The 27570-nt window shown below is 39.6% G+C and overlaps 2 protein-coding genes across 2 annotated transcripts in view; one reads left to right on the top strand and one right to left on the bottom strand.

Annotated features, from left to right (window-relative positions):
• Positions 1–27568, bottom strand: part of SDCBP (syndecan binding protein) — a 43072-nt gene extending 15504 nt beyond the window's left edge. Inside the window, exon 1 of the mRNA XM_033155279.1 lies at positions 27545–27568. The gene's annotated coding sequence lies outside the window, so the exon portion shown is untranslated. The remainder of the gene's footprint in view (positions 1–27544) is intronic.
• LOC117050009 (cytochrome P450 7A1) lies at positions 11321–18679 on the top strand. The gene is made up of 6 exons (XM_033155277.1): positions 11321–11538; positions 13183–13423; positions 15713–16329; positions 17073–17203; positions 17534–17709; positions 18191–18679. Exons 1-6 carry the CDS (start codon positions 11459–11461, stop codon positions 18488–18490), a joined length of 1545 nt encoding a protein of 514 aa, XP_033011168.1. The 5' UTR covers positions 11321–11458; the 3' UTR covers positions 18491–18679.
• Positions 27569–27570: the final 2 nt, after the last annotated feature.

The raw sequence follows: 27570 nt of genomic DNA, 5'->3' as shown, positions 1-27570 counted from the left end.
ATTTTATTTAATTTGTTCTGTATTATTCATGGAATAAATTTAATGAAAGGTGCTATAGAGGTGTATTCAATAAATAAATAAACCTCCTACATGATCAAATTGTATCACAGTTCTGGGGCACCAATGTTCTTGTGCAGGAGATATCAGTTGTATTTGATGGGGAAGTGATGATATTAAATTTTGAGGGTCAGGAGAAAATGCTATTTATGTTAATCCATTACTGGATATTGCAGTCAGAATTACATTTTTCTTAGAAGAATCTGGATTTTTCTTATAAAAACTGAAGTCTGGGTTGTACCCATTGAAATTGTCCCATCAGTGCAGTGACTCCCGCCTACGCAATGGGGCTTTCTCTCCCTTTTCTCTCCCTGTGCACTCCCCAATTCTGTTCTTGAGGTTATCCCAACTCTCCCGAACAGATGTGAGAAAGGGTACACAGAGGAGAGGAATTGCCATTGCACAGGCGGAAGTCCTTGTGCTGATGGGATGACTTTGCTGGATACTGCATTATTTCATTATGATCAGCCTTTCTGGTGACTCATCCTGAGAACTAGCTCGCCTGCCTTCAGTACTTGAAATTGTATCTCTAAACATCTTTCTTGACCTTCAGAAACCTCTGACACAGTGTATCTCTGTCACACTAGAAACTGTAGTGTTCATCATCATCATCATCATCATCATCAAAACATGAACTAATCTATTGGGAACATTTGGTCAGAAAGACTTTGACATTTACATGCTCTTTAATTCTATAAGTCTTGTGGAATTCAATTTGATACCTATTTACATATGTTCTTTCTCCTTTATTGTGTCCGGTCACCCCTTTTATTTCCCTCTGATTCTGAAACTAGTTGTCTTTGCTTAAGAAATTTCTATTTCCATTCCCATTATTTAATAATGCATTCTGTTAAATATTTTACATCATTGAGTTTGCAGCTCTTGAGTGAACCACAGACACATGGTAACATTTGTGGTTTGAGTATGTCACATTTGAACTACAGTATTCTACCACCACAAAAGTGAATTCAGGACACTTGTAGATGGTTTATTTTTAAAAGTCTATTCAGTAAACCCACAGTCTGAGGGAGGCTTGCGTAAATATTTATTCAATGATTTTAGCTACATGCTAAATTTATAGATGTGTTATATATATAAACAACATGCAAATGAGATGGGCAACAAAAGCCTGCTGCTTCTTGTGAAAAATAACACAATATAACACACATATATATGCCATATATATAATTGCAGGCAAATCTCAATTTGCTAAATCCTAGTTTTTTCAATGAGACTTTCAGATGTATGATTAGACTTTCAGTCTGAAGTTGGAAACACTGAAACAAAAAACATCAAGGACAAATGCAAATAGGATCTATGCCAAACTTGTTTCTTCCCTACCTACCCACAGGGACAGGGAGACAACCTGAATATTAGAACTCATGCAAGCAACCCCAGATTCAATCATTGGCATCTCCAGGATCATACAGCCTTTCCCAAGCTGGCATCCTTGAGATGTTGGATTTGCATGAGGTCCAGCCAGTCAGGCATGATGGGAGCTGGAGGGCACCAGCTTGGGGAAGGCAGGAAAGAGCTTGTTCTGAGACCTTTGATTGCTTGCTGCTAGAGTAGGCCATACTGTGCTCAATGGCTAGATAGTCTGACTGCTATAAGGGACGTTTCAATGTTCTAGCTCCACTAACAGAACAAGTCTTCCCTGTCTGTTGCTCTGAGTCACAGAGAACCTAATTAGTTGTGTTTTAGGCCTCACTAACCTATACAAAATACACTCGGCGGTAGGATAGTTTGTGCTTTTCTTAATTAGTTTCTGTTTCCATTAAATTGCTGCTAATGTTATTTTGGCCTGGCCTTAAGTGTACAAGAAGACAGGAAGAAACATGAAAAAGTGGAGGAACAAAAATGGCTGAAGGTAGAAGTTGTACTACCTTCCACTACCTTTTTCTTGCAATCATTTATCATGTAGGATTTGAAAATATTTGCACAAGGACAGGTGACTTAGCAACCTGAGAGAAATGTAAATACAGTGTTAAACAAAGAACAATGTTGTTGGATATTCATACATTGAAAAGGCCAAAAATAACCCTAGGTCTCTATAACTAAGACAATCCAGATAATGATTCTATGAAAAGAATTAGACAAAAGTATACAGTTCCTCAAGCTAGTTTACTCAGATGCTGTCCTAAAAATAGGCCTTGTTAAAACTACTATTAAACAGGCACTCAACTGAATACTCAAAATATTCAATTTAAGAAGCAATAAAAATGCTGCCCATATATTATACGTGTATTATATGTGAGTGAAAGTTATTAGCAGTGGTGTGCGGTGATTTTTTTGTAGGGGAACAGTTAGGGCCAGAGGCAGCAGCTTGCAAGACTGATTGAGTTGGGGGCAGACATTGCATGTGTGAGCATCACACCTTCCTCCCTAAGATGGGCAGAAGCTTCCCGGGCTTTGGGAGGAGGTGGCAGGAGTGTTCTTAGACCCTTTAGGGGGCTAGCCTAGTCCATTGACTGCACACCACTGCCCATGATATTTGTTGTTGTGTCACATCACACCCACTGTTGTGAATGAAATTTAGTGCAAGATGCTATTATGCTTGTCAAAAAGCCACAGTTCCATAAAGCAGCAGGTCAACTGCAGTGTGAAAGGAAAGTTAGCACAGAAGTGCTAGCTCTATAAACAGGAAAACTAACCCAATATTCTCCATGTCGGAATGCACCCTCAGTTCTCATACTTCAAGAACATCAGAACAATGACTTCATACAATTGCACCCATTCACCTCATTTCTTTTAGCCAATTCAAAATGAGCCTGCACCACATTCTATTTCAAGATGCCCTGGTCTTTTCCTTTTCTTTTTTGAGAATGGATTCCCCCCCCCCCATCCCCGGAATAAGGGGTCTACTGTGATATGGCTTAGTACAGTGTTTCTCAAAGGGTGTGCCAGGAGAGGATGGCAAGTGTGGCATGAAGATTCAAGGACAGTCAAAGAAACATTGAAACATAATATAGTATAGTAGAATAGTATAAAAAATATTGCAGAATATGGATAGCTTTTCAAAATCAAGCACTGTTGGTAGTTGTTTTGTTTGTGTTTGTTTGTTTGTTTGTTTGTTTGTTTTGTTTCCCAATGTATTTCCTATAAAAAAAATTCAGTGTGGCACAAACAAATTTTTATTCTAAAAGTGTAGCCCAGAGAAAAAAGTTTGAAAACCACTGACTTTGTAGGATACAACATTTTTAAGTCCAGGGTTCCCAGAAATATCCATCTGGCTTGGTAAGTGAGCTCATTTGAGAAGAGAAGGTCCTTTAGGTGTTTGCATCCCAGGCTGTGTAACGTTTGAAAGCTGAAACCAATACCTTAAACTGGGCCTAGAAGCAAATTGGAAACCAGAGTAACTAGCACAAACCCAACACATTGAAAATATGCAGCAGCACTCTGTTACATTAGTCTTCGAGGACAGCTCCATGCAGAGTGAATTGTAGTAACCGAGTCTGGAATATACAGACACATGGACCAGTGTAACAAAGTTTGGCAGGGGGGAGGGGGAGGGGACTCATTATTAGCCAAAGATGGAAGAAGATACACTTCGGAACAACAATGACTTCGTTCTCTATGCTCCCCCAGATTCTTTGGTTGATCAAGATCACAGAGATTCCATCAATCAGGTACATGCTTCTATCAGGTACATGACATTCCCTTACCCAGTGCTTCCCCCCTAGAAAAATAGGTGCCGGTAATCACCATGAAGTTGTTACAGTACATGCCACACTTTTTAACCCCCCCCCAAAAGGTACCAGTACTGCGTACTTTTCAGTACCCCCTGAAAAAACCACAAATTGCCCTTACCAGTATTACCTCTGTGTTGTCTATATCACATCCTAGTCTATTCTTCCTCATCCTATTGTCCACAGACTTCCAGTACTCGTTCAGGACTGAGATAGTTGCTCCTGGAGGCTTATGGATGCTGTTTAACTTAGGAAAGATGGTCAATTAAATTACTATAACCATAGCTGCACCTCAAAGCCTGTGGACCTGTCTTTAAGGTGTTTATTACAGAGGAGCAATGATAGCTCATTTGTTCTGTGGCTTTCTCATCACCCACAAACTATTATTTATATAGTCATGAATTGTAGTTTCCATCTGCCACACAGTAGAGAAATTACAGCATGTTGAGGAAAGAAAGGGAATGCACAGCAGGTCATGACAATGCACTTACTGCTGCTTTCTGCATCACTATAAAAAGAAACAGGAATTTGGACCCTGTCAGAGAAATCAAAGACAGGAAAGGCCTATCAGGAAGTGGGCAGAGAAACATGCTATTACTGTAACTAAAACCTCAAGTGGAATTTTACCTCAAGACACAGTAATGGGATTACGCAATCATTCTTCCCTGTCTCTTAACATTTTTGTTTGCATGTCTGAATGTCATGTTTATTGATCAATTATTTTATATCTCACCAGTTTAGCTCCCAAAGATACTCAACATAGTATGATAAAAATTACTGGGCCAAGTATTAGTAATTAGTTTCCTATTTAAGTAACCCGCCTAATCTATAATATAAGACTATAAGAACAACACTGCTTTTCCAGATCAGGCCATGTTTCATATAATGTAACATTCTGCTTCTGTGAGAGTTCAGCCAGATACCCCTGGGCATCTGGAAGGTATCAAGCAATGTTTCATGGCAGGATGCAACAAAAATAACTGTATTTCCAAAACAGAAGCTAACTTTCATTTTATTGAAGATTGGCCATGAGAGTATGATGTAACACCATGAAACAAAAGACTACAGTGGGGTGTACATTAAAGACTAAATTAGCCCATGAAACTAAAGAAGCTAGGGTATAAATATTTTAGAAAACAATACTTTGACTTTTAACAATGCAGGATTAAACACAACCAATACGGAATGGTGCACCTATCTATAATGACCTTGTGGACAGGGGTGAGGTTAGGTAACTTCCAACTCTGTGTTCGAGAAGATGGGGCAGGGCACCAAGATATGGTTTGCCACAATGTTTGAACATAGCCACTCCTTAAAAAGAATAATAGAATCACAGACGTCTAGAGTTGAAAGGGACCACAAGGATTGTCTAGTCCAACCTCCTGCAATGCAGGAATCTTTGGCTCAATGTGGGGCTTGAACCCTGAGATTGAGAGTCTCATACTCTACCAACTGAGCTATCCCAAACAAAATGTTCCTGTATGGAACATTTTGGTCTTTCCAGGATTTTTTGTCTTTCCAACCTTCATTCTATAAATTAAAACTATTGTGATACAACTTTGCTATTTACAGAGGCAGAGCAATTGTCCGTACACAGAATTAAAATTGAAAGCTATGGGCTAATTTGTTCCTATTAAAATACATGGTTGGGTGCTTTTAAAGGGCTGTTTCAGACTTCTTGCTCCATCTGCTGGAGCAAGCACAACACAAGCAGTCACATGTTGCAGTATGCAAAGTGGAAATCATAGAAACTAGAAAGTGATGCAACACTGGGATTTCATTTCCTCCCCTCCCCCAGTAAATTTTGAATGCTTAATTAACTGCTGGAATTTTGTTCCTGAACAAAGGTAAAGGGACCCCTGACCGTTAGGTCCAGTTGCGGACGACTCTGGGGTTGTGGCGCTCATCTCGCTTTAATGGCTGAGGCAGCCGGCGTACAGCTTCTGGGTCATGTGGCCAGCATGACTAAGCCGCTTCTGGTGAACCAGAGCAGCGCACGGAAAGTATTTGTTCCTAACTACTTTAGTGTTAAATTGTAGAGCATTTTCCTTCAATATTTCCCTTTTGCTTGACACTGTATACCTGCATACAGGAAATGCAAGTGGTGTAAAGACCAAGGAGCCAATAGCTGCTAGTGAAATAAAATTAATGATCATGATGGTAAGGCACACTTAGGGCTCTGCCTCCCTCTACTGGAAATCCTTAAATTATATTTTAGTATTATGGTCTGCGTAGCATCTTAGCTTGATATCTTCCCATTTTTTTCATGCTCTTTGATGTATGTGTGTGTTTGATTGATAAATTAAAATTCCAAATTGATTTTTCAGCTCACATAGAGAGAGTTGCAGCATTCTTTTACCTTGCTCTTTAATCTGCCAGTTGATGATATTACAGGAGGGGAACATGTGGAAATGTCCTTAAAGTATTGACGGTGTAGGTAAATAAAGTTGTGTTTAATTAGGCATCTGTAGAAGGTATTTCTTTGTCAATTGTTATTTTCCTGCATTCTTTGCAAGCTTGTATTATTTATGTTTAGTGTTATGAGTTCTTTTTGGGGTGAGGCACTCTGGATTAAACTCTGGGCCCCCTTTCAAACTTTGTGATCTTGTATCTGTGAGGGTAGAATGTGTAATGTGAAGCTTGCCAAGCCAATTCCGTTGTCAAGGTAATGGCTTTGACTGGCTAGTTAAGTGCCACAATTTAGCATATCCAAAGAAGTTGCTCTGTGCCATAGAACTAATGAGTTGGTCTCTCCTCCACTTCCCCTTACCTACTTGCTATGTAGAAGAACAATAGTGAGAGTTGTGTGCAAGTGCACTGAAAGCAGGCTGGAAGCTGGATACATAAAGGCATGTATTGCTCTGTGCTGGGGTTTGGAGCTCTCCTGGTAAACTAAAGCAATATCCAGATTGGGGGGGCGGGCGTATTTTACACTCAGATTGTGCCCTGAGTTGTAGTAATAGTAGTAGTAGTAGTAGTAGTAGTAGTAGTAATTTATTTGTACCCCGCCCATCTGGCTGGGTTTCCCCAGCCACTCTGGGTGGCTTCCAACAAAGATTAAAAATACATTAAAATGTCACACATTAAAAACTTCCCTAAACACTAAGTACTTGAAACCCTGGAGTCTGTTGCTGCTTGGAGATTAGGGTTTCGTGTTACACTTTATTTGAGAAGATGAATATGCTTGACTTACATAATGTGAATATTACTATATTACACACAATGGTAAATAATAAAATGCTGCTTAATCAGATGCAAATTAGTTATTCTGTATTATTAATGGAAAATTACTTATGAAAAGAAAAATCATTTAAAAATATAAGCCACACTTGGCAGATGGTGGAGTGTGTATTGGGAATTAAGAAATAGACTTCAAGTAAAAGCTTCATTAGTATTCATTATCTCATTGAGGAAACATCGAAAATGTATTCGTAGAACCTAGAGGGGCCAGTTTGGAGGGGAAGAAGAATTCAAAAACTTTTTTTTTTTTTTAATAAGGTTTTATTATTTTCCAATAAGACAAAGAGAAAACAAAATACAACATCAAAAGATAAGAAACAATAAAAAACAAAATCAACATTGGACATAATCAACAATAAACATAATCAACATTCGAAACAATAACAGCAATAAAAACATAAAAAAAGAAAAACATATACAAACCTTAACCAATATCTATCTTTGTATGTTTCCTGTTTCTAACTTCTCTATTTGGGGACTTCCCCCGTTCCCTCCACTGTCTTCAAAGAAACAAATACTTCTTCAAGGTAGCTTTATATATTGTTCGATTCACATTTACCCAAATTTTAATATACTTAGCTTTTACTTAGTCAAATATCTCAATAACTATGTATCTTATCTTGACGACCTATCTTAACATATTTTGACACATACATCTTTCACATAACAACAATTCCTCTTACCATTTATATCTGACACATATCTACCAAAGCCGATGTTCTGTCTAATTCTGCTCAAATATTCAATTTAACTGATTTAACTAAATAGTCTTTAAATTTTTTCCACTCCTGCGACGCCTTCCCCTCCCTCTGGTCCCGGACTCTGACGGTCAGTTCTGCGAGTTCCATGTATTCCATCATCTTCATCTGCCATTCCTCCACCGTTGGTATCTCTTCACCTTTCCATGTTCTTGCCAATAGAATTCTGGCTGCTGTTGTGGCATACATAAAAAACACTCTATCCTGACTGGGTATCTCTTCATTGGTTATGCTCAGAAGAAATGCCTCTGGTTTCTTACAAAAGGTAACTTTCATTACCTTCTTAAGCTCATTGTAAATCTTATCCCAGAAAGCACTTACCGCTGGGCACAACCACCACATATGAAAAAAGGTACCTTTCGCATGTTTGCATTTCCAACATACATCTGACATTTTGGTATTCATCTTAGCAATCTTAACTGGTGTCAAATACCATCTATAAACCATTTTCATTATGTTTTCTCTTAAACCATGACAAGCAGTAAATTTGATACCTTTTTGCCACAATCTCTCCCAGTCATCCATCATAATATTATGTCCTACATCTTTTGCCCAATCTATCATTGAGGATTTAACCAGTTCATCTTTTGTATGCCACTCTAGCAGAAGATTATACATTTTGGAAAGGTTTTTGAAGTTCGATTCTATCAGTTCTGTTTCCAGTTTTGATTTTTCTACTTGAAAACCAACTTTTTTGTCCATTTTAAATATTTCATAAACCTGATGATAGTGCAGCCAGTCGGGGACCTGACTTTTTACTTGATCATAGCTTTTTAGCTTAAAAGAGTCCCCTTCCTGCTGCAATATGTCCATATATCTTAACCAGTTTGCAGACATATTCGGTCTCTTATATGCCTTGGCCTCCAGTGGAGAGATCCATCTAGGAGTCTTTCTCTCAAACAAGTCTTTGTATCTAGTCCAAACCTGATATAGGGATTTTCTAACAATATGAGACTTAAAAGTTCTGTGGATTTTAACCTTGTCATACCAAAGGTATGCATGCCAGCCAAACATATTATCATATCCCTCCAAGTCCAACACATCAACGTTCTCTAATTTAAACCAATCCTTTAACCAGCAAAAGGCCGCAGCTTCAAAATAAAGCCTTAAGTCCGGCAGGGCAAAGCCTCCTCTGTCTTTAGAGTCTGTTAAAATCTTAAATTTTATTCTTGGCTTTTTGCCCTGCCATATAAATTTCGATAGGTCCTTTTGCCATTTCTTAAAACAGTCTAGTTTGTCCAATATTGGTATGGCTTGGAATAAAAACAGCATCCTTGGTAGGACATTCATTTTAACCACTGCTATTCTTCCCATTAACGACAATTTAAGTCTTGTCCAGATCTCCATGTCTTTTTTTATCTCCATCCACAATTTTTCATAGTTATCCTTATACAGGTTCAAGTTCTTATTTGTGAGATTGATACCTAGATATTTTACAGATTTAACAAAATTGAGGCCTGTGGCTTCTTGAATTCTTTGGATCTGTTCTGCACTCAAATTTTTACCTAAAACTTTGGTTTTCTGCTTATTTAATTTGAAGCCAGCTACAAGTCCAAATTGTTCAATTAATTCCAAGGCTCTGGGGACACTGCCTTCTGGTTCTTGCAGGGATAGCATCAAATCGTCCGCGAAGGCACTATGAAGGAACATTTTCAATATTCAAGATAGCTGTTCATTTACATAAAAAAAATGAAAGAAAAATATGAGAGGATCTCTGGAAATTAATTTGGAAAATAGAGGTACACATAATTCCTTTGTCTGTAAAACTTTCAGCTGTCCACCCTTTCCATACTACATTTAGCTCCTGAGAAGGAATGCTTATTATTTAAAATGTAGAACAGAAACAATGACACATTTGGCTCATTATCCTCATTCCCCCCCTCCCCATATATGTACCCTGTTCTTACTTATTAATCACCACCCTACAATAAACATGGTATGTGTAATGTGTAAATCCTTGTATATATTTGATGGGTTTTTAAGCAGGAGTATAATATATGGCACTCCCCACTCCCCAGATGTTGCTGGACTCCCATAGACTCTAAAAACCATGGCCTATGGTAGAGGGTTATTTATTATTTTATGTATTATCACATTTATATCCTGTCTTCCCTCCAAGAAGCTCAAGGTGGCTGACAAAATTTCTTCCCCTCTCCATTTTATCCTCAGAACAACCCTGTGAGGCAGGTTAGGCTGAGAAATTGTAACTATGGGTTTGTGGAGGTTGTAGTAGAGCAACATAGGGAGGACACCCTGTTGGCTATACCTGCTCTATAGGCTGGAAGGATCATTCTCCAAATATATAATTGGGGACCATATATTTACATGTTTGACGCTATCTTTCTGTATATTCTGCCTGTGTTCTCCTTGCTGCTTAGATAAATGCATGAACCTGACTTTTGGAATGTTTTGTAAGTAAGGAATTTTAAACTTACTTAACAGTGTGTGATCTGCTCATTGCAAGAGAGGCAAGTGTTTATGCACTATATTTCCATGTTCTAGTACTGCAAAACTTTTGAGAGTTTAAACTGTGCACCTGGAGGCTCTCTTCCGCTGGACAGTGAGTTTAGCCCACATTTTGAATCCAGGCACCTATCCAATTCATTTGTTATTTATCCCCCACACATGGGTCAAATGGTTCATATTTACCCCCACGATATGGCCACTTCCTAAGTTTGTGCATGCTAAGGAATGAGAATTGCTCATGGTAACCATAATTTATCTAGTTGCTTCTAGATATTTTCCTGGTGTGATGAGCATCAGTTTCACTACACCTCTAGAAATTTAAGCAGAAAAAAATAGCTGAAGAAGAAGAGTTTGGATTTGATAGCCCGCTTTATCACTACCTGAAGGAGTCTCAAAGTGGTTAACATTCTCCTTTCCCTTCCTCCCCCACAACAAACACTCTGTGAGGCGAGTGAGGCTGAGAGACTTCATAGAAGTATGACTAGCCCAAGGTCACCCAGCAGCTGCATGTGGAGGAGAGAAGACGCGAACCCGGTTCACCAGATTACAAGTCTACTGCTCTTAACCACTACACCACACTGGCTCTCAAACTCAACAGGATAAGCACTATGGGTGGTTTACATGAGAATGTTTTTCGCTTGCATCAGCATTAATCTAGCGATGACTTTGGTATTTCAGTGCATCAGCAATTCAGCTAGGCTCCTCCCATGACTCATCAAATTGAATCCTGGACCCATGCCAACCTATCACTTTTATTCTTAGCCACTCCTGTTTCCATTCCTGGCACCACACACACACAAAAAAATGAAATCAAAACTTGGCAACCCAACAGAGGTAAGGTCATTAAACAGCTAATGCACTTACAGCTAAGACTGAACTATAAACTGTACTTGCTAAATCTACATAATAGATCAATACATGTCTGAGAGACCTTTACATTATCAGTTATTAAAGCTCCTTGATTACTTTGGCCACTCACTGATACCGTGATTATCAGCTCAAGGCCACCATCTAGGTATCTAATCCAATTCTCTCTTGGTCTTTACGAAGATTTTGGTCCAACAGCAGGCACAGAAATTTTGTCCAGAAATGGTTAATTAATAGCTTACATGGGTTACTTAAGTACAGTTAAGTGAATAGGTGTTCCTGCTGAATATAAAAAGTGGCCCTTTGTCATCTTGTCTATCAGTCTCGGGCTTCAGTGTAAACCATTGTTTCATACTTGACATTTCACTATAATTGTCTGAAATGGTTTCATTGCTTTTGATATGGGGAATAGTGGTGATTCTGTGCTTAATGCTATGGCTTGTTCTGGGAATAAGGAGGAGGTAAGAAGGATTATTTTCATACATTATTTCATGAAGTTTTCTTCTCTGTTTAAAATCATAATACATTTGCATTTGTGCTTGTTAATTAAAATTAATATATATATATTCATATATTAGTAATGTGTATAATTATATAACATATGTGTGTGTGTGTGTATATACAAAAAAAAAGTCTGGTTTAGTGGTATCTTGTTTGTTTATTTAATATTTCACTTTTTATGTGTACATGCATTCCAAAACAGGTGCATCTCCCAATTATTTAAACTAGGCACATAATAAATATAAAGAAAAGGAAGAAATGCATGCAACATATCTGTGTCAGCTAATTATGTGAACTGGAATAGAGAGAGTCTAATTTATCAGGTGGCTAGCACTGTTGTTCCTTTGGTCTGCGTAATGTAAACAGGGTGCTTAATGACTTTTCCTGTATTGTCATTATAATGTTTCTGTTTTTTGCTCGTTACATTAAAGAGAGAGAGAGATGAATGTTATCTGTGTGTGCTTTCTATTGAATGATAAGAAGTTATACTACTAAAATGTAATCTGCAGCAGACATCCAAACAGAGGGATATATGCAAAGACATAGCAATTCAGCATGTGCTTGCTATTCCTTGCCCCAAATTACAACCTTGGTTCAAATATGAAGCTCTAAGTGTGAAAGAAGCCAACAATAATTCATTATCTTTCTTTGATGGGTTCAGATTATTTGATTGCCCATGATATTAATGATCAGTAAAGTTCCACAATACTGCATTAAACTTTCCCCACTTGCTGTTTTACATGAGCAGCACTATTGATGACTTTGGATGGGGGAGAGAACACACCTGTGTAGGCTTCTAAAGATTCAACCAGGCTGTTCAAGGAGGCCTGAATTAGCAATACAATGTGAATGTGGACATGCACATTGGCTATGCATGCAAGCAGCTGCTTTTGCATGAAAATCTTCACTGAAAATCTTCACATGAAAATCAGAGCAGTAGTTGAGTAGTAAACATGCAGAACAGTCAACACAGTTAAAGCTGGCAGGCTTGATTTCTACACAGACGCACACACAGCAGCAATACTAGTAGATCTATTGTTCCAAAGAGCAAACAAGACTGAGCACTCAAACCAAACAGATATTGCATCTATTGCAGCAAACCAGCTGCCAAGTCTGGGCTTGGCAGACTCTCAGAAGTGCCTTCTTTCACATAGAAAATACATTTTAAAATACTTATTTATATCTCAGCTCTGCCCCCCAACACACATGCATGTTCTGTAATATTCACTTGGTAATAAAACTTATCCAGGTAAACATATTTTGCCATGAACTACAATTTCTATTTAAAATAAAAAGACACACCAACCAAGAGTAAACAAGGTAGAAGTGATATGTTTAAAAGCTAAGGTAAATTTCATCAAATTTGATTTACAGTGTGTCCGATGCATTCTCATTATCAGGGCTATAACAAGCTTCTGTATTGTACCAAACTCATTATTTGCCAGTTATCTACTGCCTTCTTAGTGCATTTATTACTCAGAGGAGGGCAATTCCTTCTAGCAGTGATGGATGTGTGTAATAAATAGATTCTTGGACAGCAAATGTGAAGGTCGTATATTAATTTACAGCCATATTCTTCACCATGTATATTTTGCCTTTTGCAGACGTCCAAGTGAGCCACCCTTGGAGAATGGGCTACTGCCTTATCTTGGCTGTGCTTTGCAGTTTGGCGCTAATCCTCTCAACTTCCTCAGGACAAGACAAAAAAAATATGGTCCCATTTTTACTTGCAAATTGGCTGGAAAATATGTTCATTTTCTCACTGATCCCTTTTCCTATCATGCAGTGATGGGACATGCAAGACACCTGGACTGGAAAAAGTTCCATTTTGCAATCTCTGCAAAGGTAACCTTTAACTTTACCTATTAAAAATATTCACAGTCTATCCTTCATCTATACAGACGCTAGGACTACAGAATATGAAATAAAAAGCAACAACAACAAAATACGTACAAAAATAGAATATCAGGCATCTTAAAACAACAGAGCGAGTTAAACAAATGTCAGCTTACTGAACTTAAAATGTCCCAAGAAAGGGGAAATACCCAATATAAAAATTGTGGCACTAAACAGCAAATTTGAGCTGACATTACAAGTGAGACGTAGTTTGCATTACGAGCCAAACTGGGGCACTTGCTGGGCCAAATTTGGCCTAGGGCCCAGAGGTTCCCCACCCACCAGATTGAAATTGACTCTTACTTGAAACAAAAAGATCTTTACTCAGACTAGTAACAGTGCAGGCTCGGCAGCAAGCCCAAGCTCCAGAAGTCAAGTTTCCAAGGTACACGAGCGAGACCAGAAGTTCATAACTGAATGGAAGCTATGAACGTGCCCCGACAGTTGACGTGCTCCTCCCAGCAACTTTTAAAGAGGATCTGGAGTGAGCTATCTCACAAGACTATCTCACACTATGGTTCTACCACGTCTGCACATGGATGCTCCATCTGTGGAGGTGTGCCTGATCCCACCTATGATAGTGGCACCTGGTTATTGGAGACAAGACTGTGTCCTGCCCCTCTGCCTCCAGCTTCAATGTCACCTTGCCCTGATCAGCCTCTGTCTCTGACTGGTCAAATCTTCCCAATTCCCTGCTGAGGCTCTGTGCTCCATGAGAAGGATGGTGGAGAGAGCCAGCCAATCTTCTACCCCTTCTTTCTCATGTGGAGACACAAAGGGAGGACCTCCTTCCTCATCCTTTCATGCTAGCTGTCCAGCCCTCCCCCCCATCTGTTCCTTCGTGTTCCTCCTTCTCTTCTTTCTGGGGCTGCCAGACCATGCCAGATCCTAATGGAGCTAAGGGAGATCCTTTTTACCTATTTAAAGTGCAATTGGAAGTGGACCCCAAGGTTCTCATTAAGTTGTAATTAGTTTCCCTTAATATCCATATCTCAATAATACAACTGTCTCCACAATGAGCCTTATATCCTTCCTTAATGTACATGAAAATTGATTTTACGTACATATTTAAATGAATCAATATTGGTCCATTTAAGAAAATTAAGCTGCAGTCTTTGTGCACTTACTTGGCAGTAAGCAAGCCCCATTTAAATTCCTAGGCTTTACTCACGAGTAACATGTATAGGATTGTGAACCACAGATTGCTGGAATAGATATTAGTTTACGATATAGTTGCTATGAATTGATTTGTTTGGATGTCTAGGTAAGTTTTATTTTAAAGTAAACGAATACATACTGGCAGCAACAATGCACAGATTAAAATTCCACCAGATCAGTCTTACCATGACCTAAATCTGATTGATTCAGGCTCCATTTCCATCCACACTAACGTAGATTAAGGCCCAATGAGTCCAGTAGGGCTTTGTTCAAAGTAAGCATGGAAAAGAGTGTGCCCTCAGTAGTACTTATTTCCAGTCATGTATGCTCTGGATTACTGGTTCAGTGTCCAAGCCTTATCTATTGTCTTCTCTGAAATGTGGAATGCTATTATGAAAGCTGAAGTACATTTCTACAGGGGGTGTGTGTGTGTGCATGGCTCAGTATCGGTAACAGCAAGTTTTGACGGCTAATTGGCTTCAGTGTCCTCCTTAAAACATAAACCTTCTTCACCAGACAGCCATTAAAATGATGGACTTTGTAATCTGGAAGAAAAGATTTAGGATTACTCTCAAATTTAGTACTTAATATCATTTTGCCATCCTCCTTGGCAAAACTACAGCCTGTTCCAACTCCTCTTGGAGACAATTATAAAGCCTTAAATGGATACTGGATAGGGGTCCTAAGTGGTCATACTTTATCTGTCAACATCCATCAGGCGTCTACATGTTTAATAATTTCTATTCCTGTTCTAAATTATCGAGAAAATATTTTGCCTCTGATTTCACTTGTAAATTATTCTTCATTTAGGGCAGCATCCAAAGCGCTGCAGGCAGTTTTCTGCTTAGACACAGAAGCTTTTCAGCTCTATCTCAGGATTCAGCCTCCCAACAAAGGCCCTCAGAGTTGGGATGCTTTTCATAAATGGCACTCTATGAGATGCAAAGGACTGTGCCTGCCTGCCTGAATAACTATTTTGCTCTCACATGCCAGCAGGCAGAGGTGTGGGAAGGCGGAAGGGGTCGGATAAATAATAAATTGTGATGGGTGGCACTTAACATTCCCCATTTTTCACAACAGGCATTTGGACATGGTAGTATTGACCCAAATGATGGAAACACCACTGAGAATATACACCAGACCTTCACCAGAAACCTGCAGGGTAACGCCTTAACCTTTCTCACTGAGTCTATGATGGAAAACCTGCACTATGTCATGGTAGAACCAAATGCATCGAGAACTGACTCCAGTGACTGGGTAACTGATAAGCTTTATGAATTCTGCTGCCGTGTGATGTTTGAAGCTGGGTTCCTAACACTGTTTGGTACAGACTTTAACCCAGTAGGCCATGACAAGGGCCTTTCTGCCAACCAAGAAGCCCACAGAGCCTTTATCCTCAGTGCCCTGGAGAACTTCAAGGCATTTGACCAAGTCTTTCCAGCCCTTGTGGCAGGCCTACCAATCCACCTGTTCAAAAGTGCCCACAGCGCACGAGAGAAGCTGGCTGATGCTCTGTTCCACAAGACCCTTAAAAAAAGAGACAACATCTCTGAGCTCATTTCCCTCCGCATGTTCTTCAATGATACTCTCTCCACTTTTGATGAAAAGGAAAAAGCAAAGACCCACCTTGCAGTCCTGTGGGCTTCACAGTCTAACACAATACCTGCGACCTTTTGGACTTCATTCTATCTTATTAGGTAAGTAGTTACATTTCCCATGCTAGACTTTGGCTTACCATTTACCAGATGGAATGTAACATGGTGGACCTGTTGCTGCTAATGAGCCGCATGAGCTGCATTTTTCAGCACTGGAGATTGACAGTGCAAGCCTAATGATGTCTACTCAAAAGTAAGTCCTATTGAATTCAATGGGGCTTACTCCCAGGCTCCCAGGTGAATGGGATTAAGACTGCAGCCTTATTTCTTTTGTTCTTTTTACTTCTCCCTCTGCTATCCCAGAGTTGTCCTTAGGTATGGTAGCTCCATGTTCAGAAGCGATGCAAATCTAAAAACTAGATTCTGGGGACAAACAAATGATTGAAGATGGCTATTGCCCTGATGACCTGCTTGTATATTTCCCAGGAGTGGGGACGGGCATGAGGGTTTGGCCAAAAGCAAGTTACTTAGGTAGACGGTGTTACATGTTTGGAGGGTGTGGTTCAAAGTGGTCATTTCATACTGAGTTTGTTGTGAAAGACAACATTCAGTGCTAGGGCCAGGGTACCTAGAGCGGCCAATCCCAGCCTGGATCTCTCAAAGCCTCTAAGATACAACTAGATGATCATACCATCCTTGATAATTCAGGCCTGCCTGCAACTCTCCCCTGCTTTTGGATGCACTTGCAGACAATGACTCACACGTTTTTTCCCTCGCACTAATTGCATGGACTAGATTATAGTAATAACTGTACTATGATTTCAGTATGCCTTTTTTAATTTCAGGAATCCAAAAGCAATGGAAGCAGCTATTAAAGAAGTGCAAAGGGTGTTAGAAAATGCTGACATAAAGATTGACTCGACCAGGAAACCTATTTCTTTGAATCGAAAACAGCTGGATGACATGCCTATATTAGGTATACCGGTAGTTGCTTAACCTGAATCCTCCACTTTTACATTCTAATGATAAAAACATATGCCAATATTTAGGAACCATTATATGATTGAAACTGATCTCTAATGCTTAGTTACAGTCACATTATCTTACATATGTGACAACAATCAGTTTCTAACTACAATAGAGTTTGGTGGAAGCATACAAAATCCAATGAATTTTGTTGTTCTCCCCATTGACTTTCTCTTATTTGTGTCCATCACATTACTTTGAACTTTGAAATCTGAGCAGCAGCACACCTGTGTATACTGTATCTAGGTTGAAGGTTTCTTTTTCTTTCTTTCCTACACAGATAGTGTTATCAAGGAAGCAATAAGGCTCTCCAGTGCATCTATGACAGTCAGAGTTGCTAAGGAAGATTTCGTTTTGCAATTAGGCAGCAACTCCTACAATATCCGCAAAGATGACACCATAGCTCTTTATCCCCAGCTGTTGCATTTTGATCCAGAAATCTACTCTGATCCCCTGGTGAGTAATTGACAGCTTCAAAACAAAGCTGCGCACATCAGCAGAATTGCCTTAGTGCTTGCAGCCAACCACTTGACATCAATATTGTTGCCTCTTATTGCACACAAGTGCTGGTTTTTTGCTAGATGAATTCCAGAGCTTTTTAAAAGAGGCATTCTGGAATGTGGCAAGGAAGGAACATTTAGCATCAGCAGTTGTATACCAAACAAGCTGAAACTTTGGTAAAAAATTAAGATTAAAAATGTTCCCTCAATTAACGTTCTCAATTAACTGAGATGAATTTATTTTATCTTTATTGAAAAAGAACGGTAGAACATTTGGCAACTCAAGCTTTTGGAGGAACTTGTATACAAATCCAATTTAAAGTATTAAGGAAGATGAATACACATTAATATTTCATTTGCAAATCTGAAATAATCTTATGCTTCCTAAATGATGTTGAGTTTAAAACTGCATTATTTTGGACTCTTTTTTTTTGCAGACATACAAGTATGACCGCTATCTTGAGGAAAATGGAAAGGAAAAGACCACTTTTTACCGCAATGGTCGCAAATTAAAATATTATTATATGCCTTTTGGAATAGGACTTGCAAAATGTCCTGGAAGATTATTGGCTGTTCATGAAATTAAACAATTTTTGACTTTATTGCTATCTTATTTTGAAGTGGAGCTTCTTGACAAGAATGTGACAAGCCCGTCTTTAGACCAATCGCGGGTAGGACTTGGTGTTTTACAACCCGCAAGTGACATTGATTTCAAGTACAGATTAAAATGCCTATGAATGTGTGGAAGAAAAACGTTGTTTGTGTATTTGGTCCCCACAGGGGTAAAAATTTCATGCAATGATGGCAATGGAATGCATTAGGAGGAATAATGAGGGCTGGGAGAAACTATGACTGTTGCTTAATATGGTTTGTACAGAAAATGTTTACTTTTTTATAGGCTCAAAAATAACAAGAAATACTATACATATCTATGTGCTACTGCTGGGTCTCCAGTGGAGTTTTTGGGTCATAGTAGGGGTGTCAATGTGAGGAACGTGTGTTCGGAGAACAGAGTTTTGTGCTGGCTAGTAAGGACAAGAGAGATGGAAGAGACCAGCAAATCCCGCTTACTGATTTTGAGGCCTGTGATTTTTGTCAGGATTGAGAAGGGGAGAGAAAAAGCACCTGGGCCGTATTGACACCATTTTTTTATTTTGTGTTTGCTTTTTTACCCAGTTGCTTCTATAGACAAGGGGTGAGATGCTTCTTGCTGTGGTTACCTGTAGGCAACCATTCATAAATAATAAAAACACTGCTCAGGATGAGAGCCTGAATGGATTGCAGAATAGGGATGAAAGGTCTTAAGTTGCTCAAATGTCCCAGCACGAGTCTGTTGTCACAGAGTGGAGCCCTCCTTGCGTGAGAGGCAGAGGGGGAGTGAGTGGGCTGCAATAGGTGAAAAATGGGGTGGGAACTGTTGCTAAAACCAATGGTTGTTTAATCTGTTTGAATGTTCTGTGTTGTTGTTGTTTTACCATAGGTATTTGGTTAAATATATGTATATATGTATTGCAAGTAAGTAAATAAGTGACCAAGCTTCTGAGCTGACGGAGAGGTTACTTTATCTCTTTCTGTAGAAGCTGGTTGCATAATGCCGCAAACAAAACTTGCAGACAAACAGACAAAAAGGGGTTACGATTTAGCGTCACCAGGGCAGTTGGTACAAAACTTGTCCTGATCTGTGGAAGAGGATGAAATGCTTATGCAGGCAGGGCTGGTGCTTATTTAGGCTACTATATCCTGGTCTTAAATGTATCATGTTCCAACCTTCACATTTGTCTAAATGAGGTGTGTATGTGTACACTGTTTATTTCTGTTCATTTCAGATTACGTTTTCTTCAATAAAATATTTCAATCACTTTGCAAAAGTGTCTGATCAATCTTGTGAAATATATAAGCAAGCAAGCAAATAAATAAATAAATAAATAACTCAGCCATGGGGATGCAAATAATGATCTTGGGAAAAACTCAGAAAAAGCACTATCCTTGCTCATGAGCAAACAGCTGGTGGGACATTTTGCTTATAATCATGCAGCAACACTGTCAGGAAGCAAAAAACAGGGTGCTTACAAAATACCATATTTTTTGCTGGGATTCAACCACATATTGGCAAATTCAGGTTGTGCAATTAAAGTTGATTTGGAGGTCTTGCAAAACAAATCCACTTCTCTCAAAAAATTGTTTTTTGCGATAAGGAAAGTGTGGGATAACAGTTCCTTGGTGCACTGTAATCAGATGAAATGCTCAATAAATAGGCTTACTGGAAGTAGGGATAGAGAACAAATTTGACTCAGTTTGTATTTAAAGGCAAATCTACCTTTTTCGCAATTTTCAAAACATGATTATGATCCAAAACACAGTCATCCTCCAAAACTGTCACTCTCCAAACGGCTTGTAAAATTTGTCAAAACCACATACAAAAATGTGTTTATTAAACTTACAAGTTTTAATAAAGACATTGCAGTGAAATGATTAATTTTCATTAAAGCTGCTCGGCTGGTGGCAATGGCCGCAGCTGCGTTTCAAAGCACAGAAACAGGAATTTAAAACTGGCAAAGTGAGAAAGCCAGCAAATCGAAATTGCCCATCTGCAAGTGACCTTAGATATTGTATATTACAAGAAACTGAGCACGCTATTACAGTAAAATATTTTAAAAATATGTACCATGTTCTCTCCCTAGAATACCAATAGACAATAGTAACCCCACTCTGGCTAATTCCCATCTGACACCTGACCCTTTTATCATTAAAGTCAACAGAACTACGCCAGTTTGCCTAATATGAAGAACGGAACCCTCCTGTTTACTTAACCTGCAATAACTTCAGCTTACAAGGCTCTTCTGTCCAAATTACCTGAGAACATACAAAGGATTTTTCAGTGCAATTCATGAAAAGACCAACAGTGTCAAATTCGTTTTTTAACATACGGAGTAGCAATATAGGCTGTAATAATCTGCTTATTAATTATTGGTACATAGATGTTTCCTAGGTTCAACTGGACACTGACTTCCCCAGTTGCAATTGGAAGGAAAATTCCCAAGTCTTATATGTGGTTTATGTTTCTTATTTCCAGGCATTCCCAAGCCATAGCTTCTGGGAAGCACAGAAGCAGGCATGTATTTATTTCTCATTTTTCTGACAGCTCTCTCATTTTTTGCCCCCTAGCACCTGATATTCAAAAGGTACTAGTGAAAAGGTATTATTGTAGTGTGGATAGTTCCTGTTCAGGGCTACAGCCAGCAAACCTCACCCACTTCCAGAATACTCCATTACATCCCTCCTCCTCCTCCTCTTCAATTTTTTCCCACAGTCAGTCAGCATTCCATGCACATGGACCATGATCTGTCCTCAATAAGCTGGTTTTGGTCTCTTCCCCTGCTCCACTTGAGTTTTCCACCCTGATGTGGTTTTTTGTGCTTCTACAAACCTTGGGGCTCCACTACCCACCTCCAAAGCCTCCTGGTACCTCCATCTTATGTGCAGATGGTGCCATTTTTTGTGCATAATGCATTCACTGTCTATCTATAGGATAAGAGCCTCAGAACTTGCAAGCCCTGCTTAGCTAATTAATAACAATTGCCAATTGGCAAACATTGGAGGAGAGCTATCATTTCCTTGTGGACTTCCTCCAAACCTCTGGCAGGCCACATTAACTAGGTAACAGGAGCATTAACTAGATAAGCCAGGGGTGGTCAGATCTAGCAAAGCCACAGGGAGCACCCAGTTTGCCCTGTAGCTCAGTTACTGCACATGTTCTACAACTATGTGCCCATTTTGACTGCTCTCTGAGCAATGAACTGCAAAGGGACCAGGGAAAGCTACATTGGCTGAATTGCCTCCCACAGCAGAAGGAAATTGTCTACCACAAAAGTCTACAGAACCTTTACTATAACTAATGTAAGCATATATGTACCACTAGTTAGCTATTACCGGGTAACTCTGGGGAAAAAACAGAAAGCTCCATCCATGGGTAATTGAGATTAAATCTAAATTTAAATTTCCTGGGAAACATCACAACCATTTTTGACGAGGGTCAGCTCTGTCACCTGGCCTTGAGTTTTGATTGGCTAGAGACCTCCTCATAGAATTGCAGAATTATAGAGTTGGAAGGAACCACGAGGGTCATCTAATCTACAGGTGAAACTCGAAAAATTAGAATATCGTGGAAAGGTTCATTTCTTTCAGTAATTCAACTTAAAAGGTAAAACTAATATGAAATAGACTCATGACATGCAAAACGAGATATGTCAAGCCTTTATTTGTTATAATTGTGATGATTATGGTGTACAACTGATGAAAACCCCAAAGTTGAAATTGTTAATTTGGGGTTCTCATCAGCTGTACGCCATAATCATCACAATTATAACAAATAAAGGCTTGACATATCTCGCTTTACATGTCATGAGTCTATCTCATATATTAGTTTCACCTTTTAAGTTGAATTACTGAAAGAAATGAACCTTTCCACGATATTCTAGTTTTTCGAGTTTCACCTGTGATTCCCTGCAGTGCAGGAATCTTTTGCCCTATGTGGGGCTCGAACCCACAACCATAAGAGTCCCATATTCTAATGCTCCATCAGCTCTGCTATCTCATGGCCTCCCTGTGACCATGCAGTGGGGAACTTAGGTGCTCTGGACGTATGTGCAGTAAGGAGGCGCACAATCCATCCAACCCCCTGTGGACTTCAGCACAGTAAACAGGCTACAAGAACTGCCTCAAAGCACACACAGTGTGAAAACTTGGAACATGCCTTTTGAAAGTTTGTTCTATGCAGGTGTAACCAAGCAATCTTTATCTGATTGCAAACACTGCATGGCAAGTATGACTAGCAAACATTAAAGCCATCTCTGGGCTCATTGCTCCTTCTAGAGAACTGGGACATATGAATACATTTCTCAGGAAAAATACGAGCTCAGGAAACACTGAATGTACTGCCTTTTTACAGCAGCTGAACGGCGTGTGCCCAGGCAACTTTTGAAATGTCCTATGGTGGAAAAGTAAAAGCACCTTACTTTGTTTTATTTAGATCAGCAATGGGAACCTCCACCCCACACACTAAATTAGGCCTGGCAATGGGCTGCAGCATTCTGCACTAACTGGGGTTTGCAGGTCAAGTGAAAGGGAAGCCCTACACACAGTGCATTGCAATAATCCAACCATGAAGTCCCCAGTGCCTGAACTAAAGGGGTCAGCCTTTCCCACCCCAGGAACAATTTGTAGTTTGTTCAGTATTAAACCTTTATTGGCATCACTTTTGTAGTTTGTTGACCCAGTACATTTTTCCTGCTCTTCCTATAGGGTAGGGGTGGGGAACCTCAGGCAGGAGGGCCATATATGACCTTCCAGGATCTAGCCAGTCCATGGGACTCACCGCAGACTCTCTCCCACTTGGGCCACACCACACTGCTGGCCCTGCTTCACACCTTCCTTGTGTGTTTTGCTTGACTAGGTTATGCTCTTGAACTGTGATAATGCCTTTTGCTTGCCTGGATGGAGAGATGATGTGCTGAAACCTCTTACTTTAGGATGACCAGAATAAAGGCTACTGCTCTATCCACTTTTGCCTCTGACATTGCCTACATACGCAGCTCCCAGAAGGTTCCCCAGGAGGGGCTGTGGGCCTTCGGCTGAAAATGTTTCCACACCCTGTCACAGACTTTGTATCAAGTGCAGGGCCGGCCCACTTAGGAGGCAAGGTGAGGCGGCCATCTCAGTTGGCAGAATCCATAGGGGCATGGATGTAGATCTTTCTTTCCCTGCTTGTTCCTGGTGTATTTTCCCTCAACCCTTCTTCCCTGGTGGGGAGGGGGGCACTATTTTGTGGTCTGCCTCAGGTGCCAAAATGTCTTGGGCTGGCCCTGTCCAAATGATTCTCTCCATTCCAACAACTTACTGTTCTTACATTCTCCTTTAAAACCAAGTACTCTAGCTTTCTTTGTCATTTCACATCACGGGTTCAGTTGTACCTTGGTTCTCAAATTTAATCCATTCCGGGAGTCTACTCAACTCCTGAAACGGTCTGAAAACTAAGGCACAGGAGTTTCCTGCAGCCAATCAGAAGCCGCGTAAGCCGCGTCGGACGTTCGGCTTCCAAAAAATGTTCGCAAACTGGAACATTCACTTCCGGGTTTGCGATGTTCGGAAGCCAATTTGTTCGACAACTGAGGTGTTCGACTACCAAGGTACGGCTGTACATTTAACACCCTGTCCACTACACCACCCTAACTTGGGCTCAAACTACACATGCTTTTAACCTGAATCTACTGTAATGACAAAGGCAGCCAATTTAAAGAGCAGAATGGGAGGATGTGGGTGAAATGTGAGGAACACTCTCCTTGCATGCTGCTCAAGCCTTTGCAGCCCCTCTGCCTATGTACTTTTATCCCAGATTTATTCACTTCTGGGAACAGACATGTGAGGCCTCAGGTGAGGAAGGCCCCATTGCTTTTTCTCCCAACTCTGCTTTCTATGTGCTTGGGGCAGATTCAAGTTTGAACACAGAGATCTGCCACCGTGTCATGTGTAGTTTGAGCCTCAGGCTATCAACATCAGCTTTACAGAAGAACACGTATTTTACAATATACCAGATAAGGTGTATTGTCAGTAGCTTGCTGATAAGCAGTCAACCTTGAGTATAAACAGCCAGCCTTGAAAATATAGCCTTGACTAGCACTGGTCAAGGGCCTTCAGTACTCCAGGTATCTTTAATCACTTGTATAGTAAATGGAACCATCAATTATCCTTGAACCTTTGAACAACAGAAGTGATTTCCATTAAATAGATGCCCAGAAATATTACAGTTCAAAACATATTATGTTAAGACACAGAGATATAAGCAACACCTTACAGATATAAAAAGACCTTGATTATTGAGCCACATGTAGTTGCCAGGTGATTGAAACTGAGGAATTCCTAGAACGTAATGCTTACATTGTCAATATGTACTTATAGAGTATTTGACTGAGAAACCAGATAGATGTCCATATTGAATTAATAAAGTTTTAATCTTAGCAATGGATGAAATTGGATCTGAAATCAAAAGAGCTACATAAACTGCAAACAAACCTTTAGAGTATGTTGTACATCAGGCATGTCCAACTCCCCAAAGACTGCAATCTACTCCCAGTAGTGACCTACCTATGGGGGGGGGCAAAGCCAAAGTTGTTGACTTTTGGGGGGGGAGACATCGCTTGCCTAAATAAAGATGCAGCGGTAACAACTGCTTTCGTTTTCAAACTAGTTGGCAAAATACCCATTTGACACAATGGAGGAACAGACCAACGGCGCACGGGGGGGGGGGGAGAGCGGGCACTTAAACTCTGCTGCTTATCACTATCGCAGATCAATAGGGATCCTGCAATCAACCACAATCATCATCCGGAGATCGTCCAGTCAATCACAGTCGACCGGTTGGACATCCCTGTTGTAAACCAACCATTTCAGAACACTTAATGCCTGAATTCTTAGTATGAAACCTCACTGCTCTTGCCAGAGGTTCCATAGAAAGAAGACAGTCTGTTTTAGTACCTCTTCCAATATAGCCATTTTCAAAGGCATTTAGTCTAATGCTGGCAATGCTTTTATAATATACTTTGTGAATAGTCTTTAATAATCTACTAAAATAAAACCATTCTAATGCTGCAGTTTAAAAAGACCAGTTTAATGAATCAAAAGCTTTCAATGCATCTAATTTTAAAATAGCTAAAGGTATTCCATGTTGTTTGCTATGCCATATAATATTTAATAATCTATGAATTGGATCTGATATTTGCCTACCCTTAATATACCACACTTGATCTTGATGGGCCAATGATGGTAGGATTGTACTCAACTGATTAGCAAGTACAGTGGTACCTTTTGTTACGGACAGGATCTGTTCTGGAGGTACATCCATAACATGAAAAGCATGCAACTCAAAGCGCTGTGCCAGTGCAGGCGCGTGGCGCAATTTGGCGCTTCTGTGCATGCAGCGAAACCCGGAAGTAACCCAATCCGGTACTTCCGGGTTGCCAGGGGACGCAAGATGAAAACACACAACCTGAAGTGGATGTAACATGAGGTATGACTGTACAGCTATGATTTTTTTTAATCTTGATTTAACAAATTGATTGGTCTATATAAGAATTGACAACAATTTTGTAAGAAAAATTATTTGAGATGATCTCACCATCGCAAGTTTTACTGATTTCATCTTCAGTAATTCTAGAATTTAGGAAGGTATTTTGTGCTGTAGATAGTAACTGATACAGTAGTACCTCAGGTTATTTCATCTTCAGTAATTCAAGAATTTAGGAAGGTCTTTTGTGCTGTAGATAGTAACTGATACAGTAGTACCTCAGGTTACAGAGTCCGCTAACCCAGAAATAGTACCTTAGGTTAAAAACTTTGCTTCAGGGTGAGAACAGAAATTGCATGGCGGCGGCAGCGGGAGGCCCCATTAGCTTAAGTGGTACCTTAGGTTAAGAACGGACCTCCAGGACGAATTAAGTTCTTAACCCGAGGTACCACTGTATAAGCTTTTTGTGTCAGATTAATTTTTAGGGACAGGAGAATATAAAGATTGCTAAAATGTTTTAAATTCCTCATGAATTTTCCAAGTATCAAAAGCATGTACACCATCTGTGTTCTATCTTGCACCACACCAATGTGATTATGAATTCTGCCATTTCATGTCACCTAATAAAATCATGGAGTAGTGACATGCAGAAATTATAAGCAGTGCGCACACTCTCTCTCTTGTGCTATTTATTCCTGTGTATGCGCTTCATGAACAATCTTAAAGCACAAGCTTCAGTTCCTGGATGTTTTTGAATTAGCACCCATAGAGTAAGACTTGCCACACATGATTTCCCATCATTAGTAGGCAGCTTCTTTAAAGTACCCAGACACTGGCTTTAAAGAGTTTCATGGTTAATAGGTGTTTGGCAGAGAGATGATCAGCTGACGTAACTTCTCATGTCACTGCAGCACTGTGACAGAAATAAGAAGTCACACTGACACAGCTGTCAAACAGGCCCTTTGGACTGGGGAGAATGCTAAATCAACTTTATTAAGAACTGAAATTCATAGTAATATGCAACATACCTACTGAAGTTGTTAAATAATTAGCAAGTATTCAGCTGAAATATAATGATGGAATAGTAACTCTTCTTATCCAAAAAGCCTCCCTAATTTAAAGTTAATTCTATTTAACTTTTTATGCTCATTGCACTAACAAGGGCTGCAGCCACCACTGTGTTCATCTACATTAATGGTTTTGCAAGAGACTAAAGGTTGAAAACAGTCTCCAAGCTGGGTGGCACCTTTTTATGTAGATTGGCTTAAATCCAAGAAAAGCAGTACTGGTTAATCATGGGACCAATGCTACTTAACAATTCCTATCCCTGACTAACTGATTTATCAGTTAATCTTCTCCAGGTTTAGCACAGAAGAAATCATGAACTCCAAATTCTGCAAGTCACAAATGCTGTAATTTGGATGATTTCTAACTTTGGTATTTGACCAAAACAAGAAGCAAAACAAGAGGCATTATAATAATTGATAATGAAGATATTCTCTCAAAATGAATTTAGCCAGAAATGCTTTAAGGCATATGATGTAAAGGTAGGAAGTTAGACCTCAAGGGTTATTTCAAGGTAAGGACCTCTTGAGAAGCTTGCTGGCTTCCAAACCAAGAAGACCACACATTTTTATTTAAACGAAATGAATACATTAATAAAATATCTAGTGAGTGACTTAGAAAAACAGATTTTTTTTTTGGTCAATGTAAAGCAAAAACTTTACTTTACCTGCACTGTCCTCCATCTCCAGCCTT

The sequence above is a fragment of the Lacerta agilis genome, chromosome 7, assembly GCF_009819535.1.
Source record: "Lacerta agilis isolate rLacAgi1 chromosome 7, rLacAgi1.pri, whole genome shotgun sequence".
In the NCBI taxonomy this organism is placed as follows: domain Eukaryota; kingdom Metazoa; phylum Chordata; class Lepidosauria; order Squamata; family Lacertidae; genus Lacerta; species Lacerta agilis.
This window is presented reverse-complemented; position numbering and strand designations above follow the sequence as displayed.

Excerpts from the sequence above, each read along its gene's own strand:
- LOC117050009 (XM_033155277.1), top strand. The coding sequence starts at position 11,459 with ATGGTTTCATTGCTTTTGATATGGGGAATAGTGGTGATTCTGTGCTTA. Across the intron at positions 13,424-15,712 it reads ATTTTGCAATCTCTGCAAAG|GCATTTGGACATGGTAGTAT; the intron begins GTAACCTTTAAC and ends TTTTCACAACAG. Across the intron at positions 17,710-18,190 it reads AAATCTACTCTGATCCCCTG|ACATACAAGTATGACCGCTA; the intron begins GTGAGTAATTGA and ends TTTTTTTTGCAG.